This window comes from Diabrotica undecimpunctata, chromosome 6 (genome assembly GCF_040954645.1).
Source record: "Diabrotica undecimpunctata isolate CICGRU chromosome 6, icDiaUnde3, whole genome shotgun sequence".
In the NCBI taxonomy this organism is placed as follows: domain Eukaryota; kingdom Metazoa; phylum Arthropoda; class Insecta; order Coleoptera; family Chrysomelidae; genus Diabrotica; species Diabrotica undecimpunctata.
This window is the reverse complement of record NC_092808.1, coordinates 1,094,828-1,115,591: the sequence shown is the minus strand read 5'-3', so window position 1 is coordinate 1,115,591 and position 20,764 is coordinate 1,094,828. Positions and strand designations below refer to the sequence as shown.

The 20,764-nt window shown below is 32.4% G+C and overlaps 1 protein-coding gene across 2 annotated transcripts in view; it reads left to right on the top strand.

Annotated features, from left to right (window-relative positions):
* The window catches only part of Dhc36C (Dynein heavy chain at 36C), a 122,905-nt gene that overhangs the window by 29,511 nt on the left and 72,630 nt on the right, over positions 1–20,764 (top strand). For both annotated transcript variants that reach the window (XM_072533960.1, XM_072533958.1), the window contains exons 25-33: positions 3,343–3,591; positions 3,694–3,854; positions 4,284–4,455; positions 4,508–4,690; positions 4,795–5,148; positions 8,387–8,584; positions 10,938–11,058; positions 12,142–12,317; positions 12,988–13,139. In XM_072533960.1, coding sequence (XP_072390061.1) covers positions 3,343–3,591; positions 3,694–3,854; positions 4,284–4,455; positions 4,508–4,690; positions 4,795–5,148; positions 8,387–8,584; positions 10,938–11,058; positions 12,142–12,317; positions 12,988–13,139 — 1,766 coding nt within the window. The remainder of the gene's footprint in view (positions 1–3,342; positions 3,592–3,693; positions 3,855–4,283; positions 4,456–4,507; positions 4,691–4,794; positions 5,149–8,386; positions 8,585–10,937; positions 11,059–12,141; positions 12,318–12,987; positions 13,140–20,764) is intronic.

The window sequence follows — 20,764 nt, the reverse complement described above, 5'->3', positions numbered from 1 at the left end:
TGCGTTCCTGGGACGACTTTACTTATAAGATAGTTCATTCGATTACATGAAATCAACTTTAACTTGAGAATATCCGTCAGAAAAGATCATAACATGTAATTCGTCTTAAAAAAGACAAATACATGCCATGATGACAGTAAAATTCTCCTGTTAGTGATTCCATAGTAAATTATGAGGGAAAAACCAGGAAAAAAAACCTCATAATACTATCCCGACATGGTAAGTATTTGATCTTGCATTTAGTTTACCTTCAATAAATACCAAATTCCGATTTTATATGTTTGTTATTTAAAAAATATAAATGATGTATTCTCCATATGTTACTGACTTATCAATATTGGTATTTTCTTTTTAATAACTTCCTCTTTCAATATGGGTAACCATATCCTACTACATTCTGCCGAGGAATTCGCGACACAATTGGTCTCATTTAGCATAATTAGAGCCGCTTCTTTGATTTTTCTCTTTTTACCATCCGTTTCTTTTAGGACTATATTTGAATCATTCCATTGAACCCTATGTTCATTATCCCATGCATGTTTACATATTTGAGATCTATCAAATTCTCTATTTTTAATATAGGATTGATGTTCACTTATTCTAACATTTAATGGCCTCGATGTTTCACCTAAATAAAACTGATCGCATTCACAAGGTATTTTATAAATGCAATTCTTTGTCCTTTCTTGTTCATTGTTAGGTTTGGTTTTGGACAAAATAGATCTCAACGTGTTTGTTGTTTTGAATGTTGTTGAAATGTTGAATTTATTTCCTATCCTTTTAAGCTTTTCCGATAATCCTTTTATGTATGGTATTGTTATTTTCCTCGTATTATTCCTTGTATATGCTGTAGGATCTCGTTCTAAGTTGTTTTGTTCTATTCGATCGATTGTTGAAAATTTCTTATTTATAAACGATAAAGGATAATCATTTTTTAATAAAACAGATGTTAACAAATGTTTCTCCTCCAAGAACGAATTTTCGTTAGAACAAGTAATTTTGGCTCTATCGTATAAGGATTTAATGATTCCCTTTTTAATATTAATATTGTGATTTGATTTGAAATTTAAATATCTGTTGGTGTGTGTTGGTTTTCTATACACCTGAGTTTCGTATCCAGTATCGTTCTTACATCCAGAAACATCCAGAAAAGGTAATGTGTTATTATATTCCTTTTCCATGGTAAATGTTATTGTCATAAATATATCGGCTAATAATGGAGATAAACTAGAGCCCATTGCTAGTCCAAAACTTTGTTTATAGAATTCATTATTTAGTTGAAAATATGTATTATCAGTACATACTGTTATTAACTCCATTATAGCTGATATATTTAGTCTTGTTCTAGTTGCCAATGTATCATCACTCTCTAATTTTGTCTTGACTATATTTAAAGTCTTATCTAATGGCACATTCGTAAATAAACTATTTATGTCAAAACTTACTAAAGTATTATTTGAATTAAATTCAATATTTGATAATTTATTTAAAAAATGTTGTGTATTTTTTATAAATGTGTCATTATTATTTGCAATTGGTTTTAAAATATTTAACAAAAATTTTGATAGTTCACTACAAGGAGAATTCATGGTACTACAAATGGGTCTAAGTGGTATATTTGTTTTATGAACTTTTGGTACTCCATAAAAATGAGGGGTCTTACTGTAATGAGGTGTAATTAATCTTCTCTGATAACTGGGTAAACAATCTTTAAACTTGAATAAAGTTCTATATATTTTGTTTTCCAAAGGTTTTGTTGGATCCTTTGTTAATTTTGTGTAAGGTCCGTTTATTATTAGATCTTTAATTTTGTTTTCATATTGAATTCTATCCATTACCACAGTTGCATTCCCCTTGTCTGCTGGTAGGATGATTACGGAGTCGTCATTTTTTAAAGTTCTTATAGACTTTAGTTCCTCTTTGCTTATGTTTTGTTCAATTTTAGTAGACTTTTCCAATTCAAGCTTACATAATACTCTGTATTCTTCCTTTTCATGGGTTGGTAAACATTGAGATATTTTTTCCACTGAGCTTATTATGTCTAATTTTGGTATTGATGGCTGAACATATATGGAGAATACATCATTTATATTTTTTAAATAACAAACATATAAAATCGGAATTTGGTATTTATTGAAGGTAAACTAAATGCAAGATCAAATACTTACCATGTCGGGATAGTATTATGAGGTTTTTTTTTTCCTGGTTTTTCCCTCATAATTTACTATGAAATCACTAACAGGAGAATTTTACTGTCATCATGGCATGTATTTGTCTTTTTAAAGACGAATTACATGTTATGATCTTTTCTGACGGATATTCTCAAGTTAAAGTTGATTTCATGTAATCGAATGAAGTATCTTATAAGTAAAGTCGTCCCAGGAACGCAACTCAACAATTTTGGCAATATCATTTTAAAGTCGTCTACTTTAAAATGTATAATGTATGTCTGAATTGTCAATATAGATGAGTCAGATAAAATTAAATTATTAGAAGAATTTTTCACTAAGTAACAAAAACAAAATTTGTTTAATTTACTAATGTTTGTATTTTGAGAACGATTTCCGAAGTGGAAATTGAAACGTCAATAAACGTATTTTAGCCTTTAATTGTGGCTTATTCCCATTTAAATAGTAATTAATTTAAAATGCCACAAGAAAATAGCTTCAGAACAATATAAAGCAAGTTAAGTAATACTTTTTTCTGCCATGGCTTACTGAGGACGAGCCTTTTTTGGATCTCATGATAAAAATCAGTCTGTATTATAAATTTCTAAACAAAAACATGACTTATTTAGTTTTTTAAAAGTGAGACCTTCAAATAGTGATAAATTATGGACAAATGATCGCCTTTCACTCGTTCGGTCCCATAAACGGCCATTTCCTCTTTTCGTAATCTTTTTGAGAATCAGTTTGCATTTCAAAAATATATATTTTTTTCTTTATTTTTCGATAGTCTACAGAATTTTTTACACTTTTCCACAACTTTGTGTAGCTTATTACACATTTTCCATATATTTTATTCTATTTTTGCAGTCTTTAAAATTTTTAACAATTTTAATTCAATTTTATACAAAATATTTCAAAATTTTTTCCGGTATTTTCTAGAATTTCTACACTGTGATACACAAAGTATCACACATTTTCTATAAATTTACTCAGTTTTCTAGAATTGCACTATTTTCCACAATTTTATACAAGAGAGATTTATAAAAAACAAAACAATTAAAAACTCTTTTAGAAAACCGCAAGTAGAAATAAAAACACTGTTACACAAAACCAAACAACAAACACAAAAATCAAACTATAGTAAACATTCTTTTAATATAAATGTTTCTTGTAGGGTATCACCTCAGACTTGTTTCCCGGAGTGATTTTACCAGAACCAGACTACATTATCCTAGACAAAGCCTGTCGAGACACCTGCGAAACAAGGAATATCCAGTGCACGCCGTTTTTCCTGCAAAAAGTCCAACAACTGTACGAGATGATTATTGTTAGACATGGATTGATGATAGTTGGCTTGCCCTTTGCGGGAAAAACAACTTCCTACAGGGTGCTGGCCGATGCACTTGCGTTGGCCGAGGAAAGAGTGAGTTTTTAAATTAAATTTAGTGGATTTCCAGCTAATTGGATTTGATTACTACTATAACTGATTAGACTTCAATAACTTAACGATCATTTTATTGTTTAGGGCGGCATGGATGAACACAAAGCTATATACGTTGTAATGAATCCGAAATCGATCACGATGGGTCAACTGTATGGCCAGTTTGATCCAGTATCCCATGAATGGTCTGATGGTGTACTGGCCGTCAGTTTTCGACAATTTGCGATGTCTACCACAGATGATAGGTAAGCTGTTAAACTATAAAAATATTGTAGGTATGTTGTTTATTTTTGTATCTTCTTCTTAACGTGCCATCTCCGCGACGGAAGTTGGCAATCATCATGCTATTCTGATCTTAGATGTTGCCGCTCTGAATAGTTCGATTGACGGTCATCCGTACCATTTCCTCAAGTTACGCAACCATGAGATTCTTCTCCTTCCTTTACTTCTCCTGCCCTGTATTTTCCCCTGTATAATTAATTGAAGTATGTTGTATCTTTCATTACGCATAACATGCCCCAGGTATTGCAGCTTTCGTGTCTTAATGGTTATCGCTTTTTTGAACCCCTTTTTCGAGAAAAAAGCTATAAGCTATAACTATAGCTAGTATTGAATAAACACAAAAACAAAACGATTTCAGTGAATCAAAGTCAGCATTCTTTATTTATTTATAGGAAATGGCTCATTTTTGATGGTCCTGTAGATGCAGTATGGATAGAAAATATGAATACTGTATTGGACGACAATAAAAAGTTGTGTCTAATGTCTGGAGAAATCATCCAGCTAGCAAATACGACAAACCTAATATACGAACCAATGGATTTGGACGTAGCGTCTCCTGCAACGGTGACTATAAAGAATACCTCTTGATTTTTGTTATATTCTAAATGTTTTGTAGGTTTCTAGATGCGGTATGATTTATATGGAACCATCGTCTCTAGGCTGGGAACCGCTTTTGCTGTCATGGCTCAATACTTTGCCTCCATTCTTAAATACCGATTTCTACAAGACGATGATACTGAATTTATTTATGAGATTTTGTAAACCACTTTTATGGTTGGTTAAAAAAGGAGACCTGAAGGTAATTAAACTGAAATAAAGATATCTAAAAAGAAGCTGAATTTTGGGTTGTTTATTAAAAATATTTGTACTGTATCTACCACGAAATTTTTTCTCTATTTTTAGGAAATCACTCCCTGCCAAGAAACTAACCTTCTTCAAGCTGTAATGTACTACTTCGATACTTTCATGGACGACTTCTACGACGAAAAATACCGAGAGCAGGTTTCCGATCTGGACGTCAGAGCACAAATAGAAGGTTCATTCTTCTTCTCGTGCATTTGGGGCCTAGGTGGAACTTTAGATTTACAAAGTAGACCAAAATTCAACTTTTTGTTTAGAGCGCTGTTAGAGAAAGATTTTAATCAATCAGTGATCAAGACTATTAAATATCCATATGAGATCAATAAGCCCGACAAACCGTATATATTTTCTTTGCCAGCAGGAGAGACATGTTTTGATTATAGATTTATAAAGGAGGTAAGTAAGGAGGTGTTTGCTTCTTTGTTTCGTATCCTAGAGCCTAGATTGCTGTTTCTTAAAGGGTTATTCTTAAATAGCGATAATGTTCTTTATTATTAGAAAATAAATGTGTGTGTGTGTGTATGTGTGTTGTATTGGTACTAGTTTTAACAACCAACTGGTAAATCAATTTGTTTTGAGTTCTCACTTTACACAAGATAGAGTTAGTATCTACATTGAAAACTATTCTATGGCATTGACACTTTAAATCCATTTAATCTAACGTGTACTGATCGATTAATATACAAGTTAATAATGATGTTCCATGTTACAATTTCAAGTATTCCTATTTCCAACATTTTAGTATATAGAATGTGGAGATTAACATTGTCATAAGTCCCTCTTATATCTAGAAACAAAGCACTAACTGCTTTCTTATAAGTAAAGGAACTAACTAATATTAAAAAATTTAATGACAGTATCCCCATCTCTGATTATATAAATACGTACAGAAAATGCTATCTAAAACTACTCAAAGTAGCCAAAAAATCCTACTTTCATAATCGCCTAACAAGCTCCAAAAATATTTCAAAAGAAACTTGGTCAATAATAAACGATTTTCGAAATAAAACCAATGCAGCGAATCAAACCTTTTCTTTTCCTAACCCCGAAAATCTAAATGATTACTTTATTAATGTGAGTAAAAATATAACCTCAACTATTTCGCCACAACAAGATCCAGTTTCCTATCTCCCTAATTCAAAAAACATTGCTGATACCTTCTTTTTAAGACCAGTTGATAAGACTGAACTCATTCGAACAATTCGTAGTATAAAAAGCAAATCGTCCTGTAGTACAGATGGATTATCTATTAAAATTTTCTCAAATCTTCCGCATAATGTATTGGAGGTCATGGTCTCGCTAGTAAATGATTCCCTTGAAAAAGGTACATTCCCTAACTGCCTAAAGACTGCCATCTTATTATTATTGTTCTGTTTTTTTATTATATTTGTTTTTGTTTTATACTTTTTGTACTTTTTGACTGATTTTTTTTAGCTTTGTCCATAAAATTGTTCAATAATTTTCAGTGACAATAAAGCATATTTCTATTCTATTCTATTCTAACTATAAATGCCTATCAAAAAGAGGCTGAGGCTTTCTTGTGTTGATTTACCTTTTCTAAAACCAAACTGAGTTTTTGGTAATAGGTCGTTCAAACAAAATTCCAGACGGTTTTTAATAAGTCTCTCATATGTTTTAAATATACATCAAGCCAAACCGATTGGATGATAAGAATCTCAATTCATAAACAATTTTCCTGGTTTTAAGATCGGGAAAACGAATGCAGAAACAAAAACAGAAAACGATATTGATATAAACGTGTCAATCGTCAGGAATCTTAATGCGGCGTGAATTTCATTATATAGATTTAGAAGCGCAATTTTTGAGGAAAATTAAGCAGCTAGTGCTGAATTTGAATTTTTCTCCAAAGAAAAGTAAAGTTCAGTGTCAGAAAATGGTTTGATTAAGAATCGGATTTGTTCTGGATAGTCATACTGAGTCGATTAGTCGATTAACTTTTGACCATACATATTTAATAAGGACCCGACATAATCTCTATAGCATTTTCTTTTAGCTTGTATAGTGATCTTCTTGATTTTGATCTTGATCTTCTTCTTTTTTAAACTTAAGTAGGTTTTCTTGGTTTGGATTATCTTTGAATATACAAAAATTTTGCCGTCTTCTTCTGACTGCTTCCTCAAATTCTAAATTCCACCAGTATTTGTCTCTGCTAGTTGATTCTTTTTTATTTTAAATTTGGAGATGCAGTAGAATGGGGTTGTATTTATACTGTGCAAAAATTTTTCATATGAATTTAGATTGAGAGAAGATATCTCCCGAACATTGTTCATATAATTTGTAGCCGGCTGTCTTTAAATTCCACTTTGTGATTATGGGTTATATATATGAGCTGGCTAATCTTCTATTTCCACACTTATAGGTACATGGTCTAAACCAAATAGGTCTTAAAATGTTTTCCAAGTGGTCAGATGGCTTAAGTTAGGAGTACAAATGGTCAGGTCTATTGCCGATTTCGAAAAGTTTCTAAAGAAAGTAAGAGAGCCATCGTTTTTGATTTATGGCCAAGATTTTGCCGTTTATATCTGTGTGACTGTCTATGCCCCAGACAAGGTCATGAGCATTGAAGTCATTTCCTATTATAAATGGTCTTTCTATAGACCACAACAAACACAATAGGAATATAAACACTATAAACGAATCACAAATGAAACAAATACTTTAGTTAGGCAAATAAAAAGGTACAGCGTTTTCCGTTCTCCCAATAATATTGATATCATCAGCATAGGCAAGGATTTGCATTGATTTATTATATATTGAACAAATAGTTGTGATTTTTTACATACGTATTACTTTTTCCAGAGACAGATTGAACAGTATACAGGAGAGAGAGTCTCCCTGACGGAACCTTTTATTTGTTTAAAAGTTTCAGACAGTTCCCCCTAAATTTGTACTTTACATTCAACTTTTTTAAGAGTTTGGTATTCCTAGCTCTATCATTGCTTTAAACATTTCTCTTATATTCACAGAGTCGTAGGTTGCTTTGTAGTCTATAAATATGTGATGAGTAGCAATGCCATATTCTGAAAGCAGCCTTTAAATTCTTGTCTTGTTGTAAAATCTTATCGATTGTGCATTAATTAGTTTTTTAAATAAATTCGTGCCATATTGTGTGTAATATTTTCTAACTTATTGTGCTTTGGTTCCATTTCCATTTCGCGTCTTCAACGATTATGCAGCCTGATTATATTTTTGTCCTTTTCCTATTTGCGTTTATGTTTTTGTGTTTATTTTCGTGGTGTTTCTTTACAATGTCGATGTCATTCAGCGTCCAGTAAAATCCAAACTAGCTATAAAAGCCTAATTTCACAGAGGCCTTTCTACAAACTTCGACTAAGATAATAAGAAATAAGGACAGTAGTATGTCACAATAGTTACCACTTGGAGAAGTCTTGAGAAATCTTGAGAAACTATTAAATGTTTTTGAGTTGTCTTTTAAGGCGTATTGTTGAGTTTTTTATCACGAAGCTTAGAAGCGATTTTACGCAAATACTATTGTCAATTCCCTTGAATATAAAAGTCTGTAAATTCACATATAAATATGAAACTTTTTTGTAATTTGCATTTGACGATCTTTCTGTTATATATTAAATTTTTTTTATTGTGTTCGTCCTAGGGTAAAGGCAAATGGAAGCTTTGGTCGGACGAGCTGATGTCTGCCCCGCCTATCCCGAGGGACATTCCCGTAAATCAAATTATTGTGACAACGGTCGAGACTATTAGAAATATGGCTTTGATGCAGTTGTTGGTTCAGCACAACAAAGCGATGATGATCATCGGGCCGACGGGCACGGGGAAATCAGTTTACATCACAGTGAGTACGATTTTAATGTATTAGGTATCGGTAAGAGCCATGGATTTTTCATAGAATTGCATCATTATATACTGTGTCCATAAAGTATGGAATTGATTCATTATTTTCTAAAACAAACTTTATTTAACACGCTGATACACAATATTGTAATGTAAAACTTAGGGGATGGATTATAAAATGAACACAATGCTACAATTATTGTTTACAACATTTTTTTTTTCTTGATTTAAAAATAGGCAAAACAAAGGCTTTGTTCTAAGAATTCTTGAAATATTCCATAAGTTAGCACAACGGCTAAGACAGTGAATATCTATATTTTTAATTGGTTTGTACAGCTGGTTTCTAAAAAAAAACTGATACGACTCTTAAAGCATATTTTTTAGAAAATTGAGCAGTGTATTTTGAATACTTAATATTAACATACTATCACTGTTACTGCCAAACCTTAAGATTTGTCAGATAACTTATTCTCTTCAACAAAAAAAATGGCTCTACATGCTAGCAATGAACTAAAAGCAAGAATTGTAACCAACTTAAAAGATGGTTGGTCACTATCTACCGTAGCGAACCATTTTAATGTAAGCAGAATAACAGTTTTTAATATTAATAAAAGATGGAAAGAAAAAGTAACTCTTGAAAGAAAACTAGGTTCTTGAATACCAAAAATTTCTACCGCTCATGAAGATCGTATGCTTTTGGAGAGATTAAAAGAGAATCCTTTTGAAGATGCGAAAACTGCAAGAATTATGTCCTGAAATCTAATTAAGTTTCCAGGAAGAAAGAAAACAACTTGGCGCACAATTAAAGCATTGCGTCTTAGGTACCGAACTGCAGCAAAAAACCAAGCTCTTTTACCACAACAGAAGCAATCAAGACTTATATTTGCTTTAAACCATCAGCTACAAAATCAAGATTTCTGGGATATAGTAGAGAAGAAGATAGGTACAAATATGGGCTACCATTTTGTTTATTGCTGATATCTTGACTATTTTTTTATCGAAAAAGTTCAAATTACATAATTGGCATGTAGAATTGTTTTGCTTTTTTGTGCAAGTCCGTTTTTCTGCCTAGTATGGTATTTTTTTCTGTAATGTCATAAAAATACTTACGGTGTCATTTAAGTAAGAAACGAAAAGGTGATATAAATATGGGCTACTAGTAAAAATATTTTTATTTTATTTTATAATTTTTTATGTACAATATTCACACACATATTCGTCTCTTTCTGCACCAGAACAATCTATAAGTGCCCACAAGTTGCACATAAGGCACTGAATCCATTTTTCACTTCGATAATCCTCACAAAATTTTCCGTCACAGAAAATACAATTTACATCGGTATTTTCCGGATCCGTTACACCAGGAATCTCTTTCAAATTCATATCTTCATCAGCTGGTTGAAATTCCTGCTTACTACCGATGTCAAAAGAACTTTCGATTTCCTTTTTATGCCGCCTCTCTGACTTGTTTTTAATTTTTTTCTTAGTTACCTTCCTTGTGGACTTACTGCTTGTACATTTAATTTCATTTTGCTGTTTTGCTGGTCTAATGCTTCCTTGTAAGGTGAAGAAGTTAATACCGTTGATTTAGATGATTCTCTACCACGATTTGTAGATTTTTTCCTGATCGACGGCACTGGCGATATTTCAAATGGTTCAAGTCCATTTCTACTTCGAAAAACGATTTCCGAAGTGGAAATTGAAACATCAATAAACGTACTTTAACCTTTAATTGTGGCTTATTCCCATTTGAATAGTAATTATTATTTGTCTGTCATAATAAATATAATATAATGTTAGACCAATCAAACACACTCTTCAAAATAATCAAATCGTACTAAGAGTGGTATCAGTTTTTTAGGAACCAGCTGTACAATAACAAATAGTTTTTCAAATTTTCTAGAAGTAGCAAAAAAAATCAAATTCTTTAAATTGTTGAAAAGAAAATTACTATTGGTACCACCCAAGATAAAAACATGGGTTCCAGGTCACTGGGGAATTTTCGGCAGTGAAAGAGCTGATGCACTTGCCAAAAGAGCATCAGCTATAAAATACTTCGGTCCAAAACTGGCCGAACTAGTTTTTAACAAGCATGTTCAGCGACCGGAGAAAAGCTTGGATCCAAGGAAAAACAACTCTCTTAAGGCAAAATTACCTGGATACAATAGAACTGCTTTATAAAGACTTAAACAGTGCATAATCTGAAATGGATATCATGAGTAAATGTAAGCGAATAGGTTAACTGGCAGGAATGCTACTGGTTTAGAATAGACGGCAAATGATGCAATTTTATCTAATTTTATTAGGTATATGAAAGGTGTATTAAGTCGGAAATTAACAAACTATTTTTGTAGGACTTTCTTCTGAAGAGAATTTCGAAAACTTACATACCACTATTTATAAACTTTTCTGCCCAAACTACCGCCAATCAAACACAGAATATAATCATGTCCAAATTGGACAAAAGAAGAAAAGGTAAGAACGATTCATGAAATATACCATATTGTATTAAATTTCTTCCAACTATTGCAACGTATTTTTTGTAAATTTAGTACATTTGTTCTGTGATTGTATATCATCTCTTTAAATATAGAGACGTGTGCGATAATATTTGTTGAGTAAGCAACATAAACTCTGTTTTTAATAGCAATACCTTTACCAAGGTTCTAGAAAAGTTTCACACAAATGCAACTTTGGAGAAAAGTATCATCATCATCCTCTTTGACTCGACAATCCTCTGTGGATTCTGGCCTGTTCCGAGATTCGCCGTCATCTTGCTTCCAGAATCGTGAGTTTCTGACAAACTATTGGCATCTTGTGATTTATAATACCTACCTCTAAGTCGGTCTCAACTCCATCCAATCACCCAATTCGCAGCCTGTCTCTCAGAGCCAGTCGACCTTCTATAGATATGCCTTTTCTAAAAACAGTATCGTTTCTTCTCACTTTAGCTCCAATACTGTTAAAAAGAAAGTCAAAATCCACTTGTGACATCCGAGTAGTTTCTGAAAGTTTCTTCTGTTTCGTTTTCAGTAGTTGCTAACATTTGGCTATTCTTTTCTCTGTATTGTTTCTTCTGCTACCATTGCTTTTTCTATTGTTTCTTTTCCCTGTTCAGGGTTCATTAGTTATTATTCCTTGTGAAATGGTACGAGCTTTTAGTCACCATTATAACAGCCGCTAATCAAATCTTGAACAGGTCTCAGACAGGTCTTGAACAGGTCTTAAACAGATTTTAAACAGCTTTGAATAGGCCTGGAACAGATTTTCCTGTTTAAGGTTTAAGACCTATTCAAAGCTGGTCAAGACCTGTTTAAGACCTGTCCAAGACCTGATTAGAGGTGTTAGAATGGTTAATAGAATCTAGAATTTCAATATAAATAAGGATTAAAACAGAAAAAATGACATCAAGGGTCAAAGGTCAAAGTGCGCTTAAGTGCATACTTATCTACTAAGCACAGTGTCATAAAAATGTGCTCTTAATACTTTTGAGAGTTTATTATTTTATTACTTCTATTTAAAATATTTTATTTTGTGCCTCTCCATTAAATATTTTAGGCGTTTTTGGTCCACCCGTATTGAAAAAATGTGTAATATTTGTTGATGATGTCAACATGCCGACAAAAGAAATATATGGAGCTCAACCACCCATAGAATTGTTGAGGCAATGGTTCGACCATGAGATCTGGTACGATCTCAAAGATATTGTACCCATGAGACTAATTGATATACAGGTAAGTTGACAAAAATCGAATAAGAGTTTTTTATATCGTCATTATGATTCTCTTTGGCTGTAATTATAATCAGACCCGGTTGTCAAAGCCTTCATTAAATAATTAACTAAAATATTTTTGCCAGTTTTTTGGAATTATATGTACTTTATATTTATTTTCAGTAATAAATAGTTCTTAAATTTCCCTCTTCTTTTATTGCTCACTTATCCAGTATTAACACCCAAATACGTCTATGTCTGAGAGAGAAATCATTTTTATTGTACTCGGATCTTGTACGGAGCGAGAAAAGCAAATAAAGAAAGTCTGGATCGAATTGTAAACGTAAATGTAAACGTTCATAGAAACCCATTAAAATATTTTATCTACTTTGCTAGAGTTTTAAATACATAATAATAGTTTTACTATTAAGTCTTGAACTCCTTCAATAGCAAATAAATTGTGTTGAATAATTTTATCGATACATTTTTGTAAAGATCATATATATTTTTACCTATTTTGCCAATTTTCACACAAAAATTTATTTTGCCCATTTCTTCTCAACTTAAGAATATATTTTATGTTAAAAGTAGTCCAAAATCGGATAAGTTGTACTGAAAAAGTTCTCAACACTTCCTCTTGCGAGATATGCCTGTATTTTCTTCTTTATTTATTAGGTTTTCTTCTTTTTTAGTTTATGTGTGCCATGTGTCCCCCTACTGGTGGTGGAAATGTGATAACTCCCAGATTCTCCAGACACTTTGTCCATCTTTGTATTGATGAGTTTCAGGATTCTGTTCTGATCAATATTTTCAGCAAGATAATGCTTTGGCATTTGGACACCAGGTAAGAATGTACCATAGAATTATGTATATTTGTTGAATCTATTTATTAAAATATTAAAAATCAAACAATTTATTAACCTTTTGAGTCATGTTGAAAGTAGGCACATTATAAAAAGTTTTTTCCTAAAAGATGGCTTTGACAGTAAAAATCACAAATAATGTGTTAAAAACTAGATGGTTCAGAAAATCCATTTGTAGCAAAAAATTTATAAGCTATTACTCACATCATCCAAAAGCTTATTGACAATATAAAAATAGCAACAAAAACGTCAAAATTATTTCGTCTTTATATTCTAAAACTAAACATCCTACAGATAAATTAGATAAAACAAATGTAGTACATAGCATTATTTGTACTTAGTGTGAAGCTGTGTATGTTTGTAAAGCCGGGAGAAATTTATCAAATCGTATTATTTTCCACAAGAGTGATTTTAGAATAAAAAAACTGTGTTGTGCTTTGGCAGAGCATTTAATTGACAAAATACACTGGAATCCCGAGACACCTATAGAAGAATATGAAATGAAACAAAGCAGTTGGTAAGAAGAATTTTTTCCTCTTCTTTAATAGTGTGATTTACTGCCTTTTCCCAGTTTTCAGGTTTTACATTATTTACGGCCTCCAAAAACAACTGTTTAACATCATGAATTTTAAAAGTGGTATTTTTTCTTGAAACTTCACTCTTTATCTGTGCCCATACCAGTTCAATCGGGTTTAATTCACAATTATATGGTGGGGATCTAAGTACTGTCATTCCACAATTTTTGGCAATTTCATCAATTTCGTATTTTTTAAATTTTTCTTTATGAAGGGCACACAACGAATAAAGTTCCTTTCTTATAGATCCGGGATGGTACGTAATATTTTTTGAACTCAGCCAATTCTGCAAGTCTTTTTTTAACCACTTGGTTGTGGGCAGTCCTTCTATAAGTCTGGAGTGATAACTTGCATTATCCATTACTATTACACAGTTCTTAGGAAGAAGATCTATCATTTGTTCGAACCATTCTTGAAAGACATCAGCGTTCATGTCTTCATGGTAGTCACCGGTACGAGTTGATTCAAAAGTTAATAAACCACCTTCAACAAAACCGTCTGAACTGCCAATGTGTACTATTATCAGCCTGCGTCCCTTTCCTGATGGTGGGTTTAAACCAGTAGATAAGTTATTTACAAAAGCGTGCCTTTGACTTGTAACAGTTTCATCCTGCCAAAATTTATTTGGTGTATGACCCTCGTTGACCCATGTTTCATCAAGATAAAATATTTTTCTTTTTTGGTTTCTCATTTCCTTTATGGTTCTTAGAAAATGTCTTCTCCATATGACAATATCGCTTCTTTCTAATAAAATAGACTTTCTGGGATTCTTTTTCCAGCGGAAGCCTATTTCTTTTAAAAGTTTCCATAACGTACTTCGACTCATTTCTGGGTAATCCTTATCATCTCGAACTGAGGCAAGAACTTTATTCAATGTTGGAAATTCTTGTCTAAAGAAGAATTCATGCCCTTTCCGTCGAAGTCCTTCTTTAAAATGATATTCTATTTGAAATTTTGGTTTCCCTGGAGCATTACGTGGCATTTGAAAACTACCACATTTCTCTTCTTTAATAACTCTGTAAATCGTAGATTTCCCAACACCAAGTGTACTGCTAACTAACTCAACGGTCTCATTAACACTTTCACATAAACGTTTGTCTGTAAATGATTTAAAACAATTAAATATTAATGTTTTTTCATTAACTGTTAGAGGACCAATTTTTCGGCGTTTACACGGCACTTCCAAATTTTCCATAACACTAGTATACACAATAAACTGCACCTTACAACTGAAGTACCTACTTTTAGTGAACTGTTAAGAATTTTTAATACGCCACTTGGACCTTCCTATATACAAAATGGAAAAACCCACTATCACATTTTCTGTGGAATAAGTTTAGAAGGTAATTATCTAGTCAATTACTGTCGTAGATTCCTGGAATTAAAGAATTAAATGTTTGATTGTTGAAACCCTTACTTCGTGGAATGCACTCATTTCAGATAAAATAAAACGTTTTATTTTATCTAAAGAATTAAACTTTATTTTGCAAATAGGCAAAGAATTAAACTTTATTTTGCAAATAGATAAAATAAAACGTTTTATTTTATCTAAAGAATTAAACTTTATTTTGCAAATAGGTAGGTACTTATTAAACTTTTATTGGTTATATATAACCAATAAAATAAACATCTTACATTTCTTGCAAATTCATTAGTACCTGTTAACCTCCATCACTCCGACACTGGCAACCTTATTTAGGGATTAGTAACCCTCACAACTATTGTATTCTATTCTGCTCCAACCTTTATACCTGGTGGTCATACTCAATTTAAAATTGTTTTCCTATATACTTCTGTAAACTTGTTGACAAATATCTGTTTTTCATTGAGTCACCCGTATCAACAGTTTAGGGATTTGCATACATAATTTATTGTTTTATTACTCTCTCATACATAAAAATACACTATAAAATATGATGAGGGTATAAACAACCCTTTTAAAGATTATTCCTTTATAGCTCTAACTTTTTTGCAGACATAACATGTCTTAAACACACTAATTTACAAAGAAAATTCTGTAAATACACGTTTTGTCTAACTCCGAAGCTCATTTTTCATGATAGTTTTACAAATTTGTATTGAGTAACTTCAAGAAATTCTCACAGACATACGAACAAATGATTTGTATTCTTTTCAGAAATTTTCCACAATAACGTTGCATGCAGACTTGGAATTCTTATTTTATTCCTGTTACTCGCGAGGCGGTTCTTTTTACTTTATAAGGTTATTCAGACATTTTCTGCATCACGAAAGGATCAACAAATAAAATGAAACTAATATACTGTAACATATAACACACGTAAAGACACACACGCAATAAGACAAAGAATGATACATATCACCGAGGCATCAGTAGAGAATTTCTTGACGTTTTCGCCATAGTTGTATCGACTTTAGATTTAAAAGGGATTCAGTTTTTAATAGACAATAATTCAGATAATTACATACAATAATTTAAATGTGGATTCAGAAGAGGGCGCAGCACAGTAGATCAAATTTTCTTGCTGCATGAAATACAAGCGGAAAGTTACGAATACGGGAAATCTACAGTGGTCCTATTCATCTATTGTAAACAAGCTTTTGACAGAGTAAATGGAAATAAATATACAAGGCCCTACGTGAAATGGGAATTGGTAAAAAATTAGTAAGAATAATAAAAGTGACACTCAGAAAAACAGAGAATAACGCTAAAATAAATGGAAAACAAACAGGTAAGTTTAAAGTCAGTGAAGGGGTGCAACAAGGGAACCCATTATCATAATTGTGGCTCATCCTTCTTGAAATTGTCATCAAACACGGAATTAACAGAATATGACTTGTATCAAAGAAAATACCAATACCTAGCATCAGCTGATGACATAGTACTGATAGCCAGAAGTAAACAAGAATTAAAAAGAAATATATGGAATGGACAGAACAAGAACAAATACAAAGACAATATCTGAAAATAATCACATAAGATATATAAATTCGAAGAAGTAGAAAAATTTCAATACTTAGAAGCGACATTTACCGGGAAACCAAATATAAAAAAAGAAATTCAAATGAGAATTATGGCTGATAATCATTGTATCTTTGCTTTAAATAACTTATTCAGAAGTAAAAACATATCATGAAAGGCTATAATGAGAATATAGCCTGTATATAATGAGAATGGTAAGACCTGTAGTATTAACTGCCAGTGAAACATGGACGATGAACAAACCAGAACAAGTCATGCTCAAAGTGTCGGAGAGGAAAGTCCCTAGGAAAATATTTGGAGGAAAGCTATGGACTGGGATGTCGATAACAAGACCAAATATATCACTAGAGAAGATCTATGGATAACTGAATATCGTAGGGATATAAAATTACAAAGTCTGAAATGGTTGAGACATATCCAAATGATAGCAAATACGAGACTACCTAAAAGAATACTAACGGGAGGAATAGAAGAAAAAAAGAAGAAAGGTGGGCCGAAAGCCAGGTGAAAGAAGGAGGTTGAAAGGGACAGAATAACTTAAAATCCTAAATTGGAAGGGTAAAGCAGAATACAAAAAAGAATGGCAAAGAATATTAAACCAAGATTCGGACCTTCTAGGCCTGGAGAGCTAAAGTATATATAAATCTTATGGAAAAAATTAATATTAAAAGACAGAATGTACAGAAAGCGACATGGATTATACCTGGTAAAACAACCGCTAACCAGATTGAACATGTCTTGATAGACAAAAGGGCAGGCAACGAGCTACAAAATGAAGAGTCTAAGAGGAGCCTGTTGCGGTTCTGATCAACTCCTAGTACAGATAAAATGTAAATGCATAATTTAGAGAAACAGAAGGGACAAACAGGAATAAACAACAGAACAAACAGATATAAAAAAATTGAGACAACAAGATATCAAACAGAACTATGAGACAGAAATAACACAAACACTGACAAATACTGGCAGTCTATGCACCGAAGAACCTACATTGTTTCATCTTTGGTTTAGACTTTTTATTTATAATAGGGAAGTTTATGTCAAAATAATACATAAAAATATTTTAAAAAATATTGAAAGCAATATTTGTATTTAAAATATCATATATTTGATTCCAGTGCTCTCTGGAGATGTCATTTATAATTTTATTTATAGTTATGTCATTAAAATATCTTTTTTGATAGAATACACTTGACTTACTTGTTCCAAAATCAAACTCAATCTATACAGTTCGATGATCTGACACATTATTAAGTTTACATTAAAAGAAGAAAGGACATTTTGCAGTTTGTTAACATGAGAATTTGAATATCTAGTATCAATATTAAACTCACTAGGGTAGAGGCATCACTTACAGCCACTAGCTCACCTATGGCTATTTTACTATGATTAGTACGATAATAGGCATAGCGTTTATCAACCAGTAAGCTTGAATCTGATAAAATACTGTAACGAACAAGCTTATTTCGACGTACCCCAGATAACGGTTGCATCTATCGAGACGTTGATGTGTGTTCGAGAATGTTCCTGATGTATTGACCGGCTGTCAGATCGTCAGATGTCAGAATAAAGTTGGACTATTCCAGATTATTCTAGTGCATAATAACTTGTATATATAAGCTGTGCTGATATTAGTTTAGTTAGTTGATAATATATTATTATAGTATAAGCTTATAAGTGAATATATTTATATAAATTAGACCCGCTCGTTTATTAGTAAAACGCTACAGTAGTGTTACGGTGTGAGGTAATTTATTTATTTAAAAATAATTTCATTTCAATGACCCCAATATATAAAAAAGGTGACAGGAGAAATTGTAAAAACTATAGAGGGATATCGGTCACAAGTTCAATGAGTCGACTATACGGACGAATACTACGGGAAGATTATCAATCGTCTGAAGACGAAGAACAAGGAGGATTTAGAGCAGGTCGTTCATGTACAGATAACATCTTCTGTCTTAAACAAATTATAGAAAAGAAAATTGTGACAAATAGAGAGTTACATATGACTTTTGTAGATCTTGAGAAGGCATATGACACAGTCCCGCTAAATAAACTATGGGAACTCCTGGGCACATCAAACATACATCAAACATTGGTTAGTGCTCTCAAAGATCTATATTATGGTTCAAACTCCCAAATGAAATTCGGAAACCTCTTAGCTGAAAAATTTGCAGTTACTAAGGGTCTCAGACAAGGATGTTGTATCTCTCCGACTCTATTTAAGATTTATATCTCTGCAGCTCTGAAACAATGGAAAAGGAAAGTCAAAGGAATGGGTATACAATTGAACGATCAGGATTATATATATACTTTACAGTTTGCAGATGATCAGGTGGTGATCTCAAATGACAAAGATGACATGGAATACATGCTTAGAAAACTAATTGAAGAATACCAGAAATGGGGATTAAATATCAATTTAGAAAAAACAAAATACCTCTCAATTGGAGCTGAAGCAGAACAACTCGATATTGATGACAATCAAAAAATAAATCCATGCAACGAATATAAATACCTGGGCGTCATCTTCGACCGTAGTGGAAAAGACGAACGAGAAATAGAACATCGAATTGTACAAGCACGAAGAGCTATAGCATGTTTGAATGGAATTCTATGGAGTAAAGAAATACCAAAGAAAAGAAAATGGAACATCTATGAGACAATGGTTAAAACTAGCCTACTTTATGGAGCTGAGACATGGAGAATAACCGAAAAATATAAGAAAAAAGGTCGAAGCCACGGAAATGGATGCCATCAGAAGATCGATGAGAATATCAAGAGCCGACAGAATACGGAATGAAGTGATAAAACAACAAATGGGTATAGAGGGCACTATAGTTGAGGATATTAAGAGAAAACAGCTCATATGGTATGGGCATGTGAGCCGAATGGGGGACGAAAGATTGCCTAAAAAAACGATGATGTGGCAACCCCCAGAGAAGAGGAAACGAGGAAGACCACCACAGAGCTGGAACCTGGGAGTTAGGAAAGCGATTAGCGCTCGAAATCTGGACGAAAACCTAACTCAAGACAGAATACAGTGGCGTTTGGGAGTCGGACAACGTCGTAAGACGTTATAAAAAACCGAATATATATATATATATATATATATATATATATATATATATATATATATATATATATATATATATATATATATATATATATATAATTTCAGCAGTGACTTTTGAAAAAGACTTTGGAACTTTTGTAAAGTATTGTTCTTCGGAAAAGTCCGCGTAGTTCGGTAGTGATCTTTGTAAGAATGAACCTTTAGTAGTGTAAAAGTACGTGTATTCCTGACCAAAGATGCGGCTTGCAGAACTATCAGTAAAATAGTTACGTAAACAACTAGAAGAGCGATATGAAGACAGCAGCGGGTCCAAAAATATCCTGCAAGAATGACTGAAGGATCTTCTCAATAAAAAATAGAGATGACCCAGATACATTCCATTTTCAATTAGCAGAAGAAGCAGTTTTAACAAATATTGAAGAAAATTCTCAAATTATTAAAGAAACTTCTAGAAAAAATGATGAAGGATTAGAAGATGTTTCTAGAAGATTCGACGAGAAATTTGAAAATGTTTCTAGAAGATTCGACGAGACTTCTCTCAAATAATTAAAGAAGTATGTAGTCAGAACAATGAGAAATTTGAAGAAGTTTTTATAACATTCGATAAGGTAGAAGAAAAGACCAAACAGTTAGAGAGCATGATAACCAATACAAAAGTGCTGCCACCAGTTAACGCAGTAATTTTAGATCCTGTAGTGAAAGAGGAATCACCTAGAGACAAATCTACACATCATATGAGATTCAAATTTCCACCATTTGATGGGAAGTATTCTTGGTCCAGTTACCTTAGACAATTTGAAGCTATTGCTACAGCCAATTATTGGAAAGAGCAAGAAAAGGCTGTTTTCTTGACTGCTGCTTTACGAGGTGATGCTGCGGATATAATAAGATCGATTCCTAAGGGCCAAGAAAATGTTAACAGACCTTGTTCACTCGACTAGACAAACGTTACGAAGATGTCCATTTACAACAAGTCTACAAAGCACTACT